The 3,226-nt window shown below is 41.8% G+C and overlaps 1 protein-coding gene across 1 annotated transcript; it reads left to right on the top strand.

Moving 5' to 3' along the window:
• Positions 1–681: 681 nt before the first annotated feature.
• On the top strand, positions 682–2,994 carry LOC102836708 (erlin-2-like; the record flags this gene model as incomplete). Its single annotated transcript, XM_006878091.1, has 3 exons — positions 682–788; positions 2,484–2,565; positions 2,948–2,994. Coding segments are annotated over exons 1-3 (236 nt in total), but the record flags the coding sequence as incomplete, so codon positions are not given.
• Between the last annotated feature and the right edge of the window lie 232 nt (positions 2,995–3,226).

The raw sequence follows: 3,226 nt of genomic DNA, 5'->3' as shown, positions 1-3,226 counted from the left end.
CAGTTGGATCCAGGAGCTCAGAACCTCTGAGACTGGGGAGTTCCCTTTTCTCCTCTAACCTGGAGTTTGGAGATCTGTCAGATGCAAAGTACCAGTCAATGGGATGGAGTGGGGATTCAGTCTTGTTCAGAGACCTACCCCGTTTAAGGACAAAGGAATGGCTGGGAAGGGACGAAAGGCTGGTGAATCCTACTTTGGAACTTTGCTGCCATGCTGCCTCTGTCACTCCAGCATCTGAAAGGAGTAAATAATAGTTGTCTTTGAAATGGCAGGCAATTAGGATTGGGAGGCCCTGACCAGAATTACATAGCCACAACTGCCTTTCACTTGACATCCTCTGTAATTTCCTCCAACGTGCTGCAGCTGCCTCTGTTCCCTTTTCTAGCTTGGGTGGCTCCATTGGTGTTCACAGGAAGAAAAGGCTGCCCAGTTGGCACTGGTTCTCTCACAGGGCAGTGTCTGGAGCCACTGCCTCTTCAAAGAGATGTGGAAGATAATTCTATGATTAAGGAATGTGAATGTTGAATGAGAAAAAAAAAATAAAGGAAAGTTGTAGATTGAGCCTTGTGCTTGATCCACTTTCAGGAAGCTCACCTGGTGAGGTACTCTTGCTATCAGCTTTTTACCTGCACATCAGACACATACATTTTCCCATCTTTTTCCTAGGATAAAGGTTGCCTGATGGCTCAGTTGGGAGCAATTGTGGCAGTGGCTGCCAGTTTCTTTTGTGCATCTCTCTTCTCTGCTGTGCACAAGATAGAAGAGGGACATATTGGGGTCTATTACAGGTAAGGCAGAGGCAGACAGATGTTTGCATTTTCTGTTAAATGGTTCCCCTTCCTAGTCACTGTCTGGCAGATTCTGCTGAATATTTGGATATATATTTTGTTGATGCAGGGAGTTTTTTGAATTGAGCTTTTGTATCCATGACCATGAAGGGGAAATATATATACTGTTATTAATGCTGTCAAGTCGGTTCCAACTCATAGCAACCCTGCATAGATAGGGCTTCTGAGGATTGGCTGGTGAGCTTGAATCTCCGGCCTTGCAGTCCAGCACATTGACCCACAGCACCACAGTGCTATAGAATAAGCATTGAACTGTTTACTGCAAGATTGGCAGTTCAAACCCACAAGCAGCTTGATTAGGAACCAACTCAACAGCATTTAATAACAAAATATGTAAGTGTAAAACATTCTTTAATATTCTCAGATAACACCAGGGATGATAACTGATAAGCATGTATATGGATTTAAAACCTAAAGGAGAGCATTGCTCCTTTGAGATCATCCCAGAAATGTTTTCTCCTATATCCGTCTGTGATTCTTGTCTCCATGCTGGTAGGTTACTTCCACAAATGTCAGCTGAGTTCCAGTTCCTGAAGGCAAACTGAGACGACAACCTACTCAGCCCATTTAAAGAATGGTTACGTTCGACTACTCTTTAAAATAACCATTTCTAGAAAAATGAAAGGACCTGCCGCTTGATTAATATCAGTCAAGGCAAGTCCCAGGATAGCAGTTCTTAAAATAAAAGGGCCCATTATTTCACTGATTGTTTTACTGCTCTTACAAATTAAAAAAAAAAAAGTATCTTGGACGTCATAATGTCAAAGCAAAGAAGGTTATAAACCATGGGTTGCTTTCTTTTTGTTGTTAAGTGCCCTAGAGTTGCTTCCAACTCATTGTGAGCCTGTATAGGGTTTCTGAGGCTATTAATCTTTACGGGAGCAGAAAGCTTCATCCTTCTCCTAAGGAGTGACTGGTGGGTTTGAACTGCCTACCTTGTGGTTAACAGTCCAGTGCTTGTCCGACAGCGCCACCAGCTTCTCTTTTAGTACTCTTCATAACCAAGTTTTTTGCTTTCTAGTTTTTATGAATTCCTCCTTATATGTGCCCTGTGGTGCTTATTTCTGGATTGCCGAAAGCAGGGTCTAAAATTGCCCCCACCCCCCGCAAAAAAAAAAAAAAAAGTTTTTAATTCTGCTATTCATTTATATACAATGTGATTAGAAAAGTGCCTTTGCTGCCTCCTTTAAAACAAAAATTTAAATGACTTACAAAGGGAAGTTAAAAGTATTCTTTGGTTTCTCATGCCACTGTATTCCAGCATCAGTGCAGTTAATGGATAATTACATTACTGGATTTAATTGCCCAAATGGATTGCCAAAAGTTTGGTGGGTATGACAGAGTAAACCAGACTTCCTCTCTTACCCTAAATATAGTAAGAGAGTATTCCACTAAGCTCATTTTTTCTCCTTACAAAAGTATGAATAATGAGTTTATGTTTTGCCATTAGGTGTACTAGACTATTAGGATAACGATGAGAGAAAAGGATCTGTACATATGGCTCAGGCACATGCCACTGTATATTGAATGTTTATGGGACTGAAGAAATAGTTGGTCCAAATGGTACTGATTGCTTAAGTATCTGAGAGAGCCTTCTTGCTAACTTAGCCTGCCCCTTCTCTTCCTCCTCTGCAGAGGCGGTGCCTTGCTGACATCAACCAGTGGCCCTGGTTTCCATCTTATGCTCCCTTTCATCACATCATATAAGTCTGTGCAGGTATACTTGGCTTGGATGGTGTGTGGTTGGACGACTGCAGATTTGGGGTGTCAGCTAATGGATGATTTGGAATTATTGAGCCGTTGAGTGAATAGAATGCCTCTTCCAGAAATAATTTAAACTCTGGAGCAGTTCTACTCTGTCACATGGTGTTACTCTAAGTTGGAATCAACTCAATGACACCCAACAACAACAGCAATTTCAAAGTACTTTCATGTACATTATTTCATTTGAATCTCACAAATAATCCTGAGACTGGGTCAGGTGGGACAAGTAAAGCCCAACCCAAAAAAAGGTATTCAAGGACAAGGCTATTTGGGAATTCCCAAAAATAAATGAACTATTTCTCACCTAACAGTGTTTTTTGTCTCCTCTGTTCCAGACCACACTCCAAACAGATGAGGTGAAGAATGTACCTTGTGGGACTAGGTAAATTACCAAGAATAAAACTGTTAAGTCTAAATAAGTAGGAAGAAGGAGTACTTGGCTACAGTTGTTGTTGTTAAGTGCCCTCAAGCCAGTTCCGACCCATAGCAACCTTGTATACGGTTTCTGAGGAGCATCTGGTGAGCTTGAACCACTGTTCAAACCAACCTTGCATCCCAGCACATTATCCCACAGAGCCATGCCAAAGACAGGGAAAAGGGGAGGCATCCTTTCC

The sequence above is a fragment of the Chrysochloris asiatica genome, unplaced genomic scaffold (genome assembly GCF_000296735.1).
Source record: "Chrysochloris asiatica unplaced genomic scaffold, ChrAsi1.0 scaffold03163, whole genome shotgun sequence".
Lineage (NCBI taxonomy): Eukaryota > Metazoa > Chordata > Mammalia > Afrosoricida > Chrysochloridae > Chrysochloris > Chrysochloris asiatica.
Note: the sequence above shows the minus strand (reverse complement) of the source record. Positions and strands in the feature narration are given on the sequence as shown.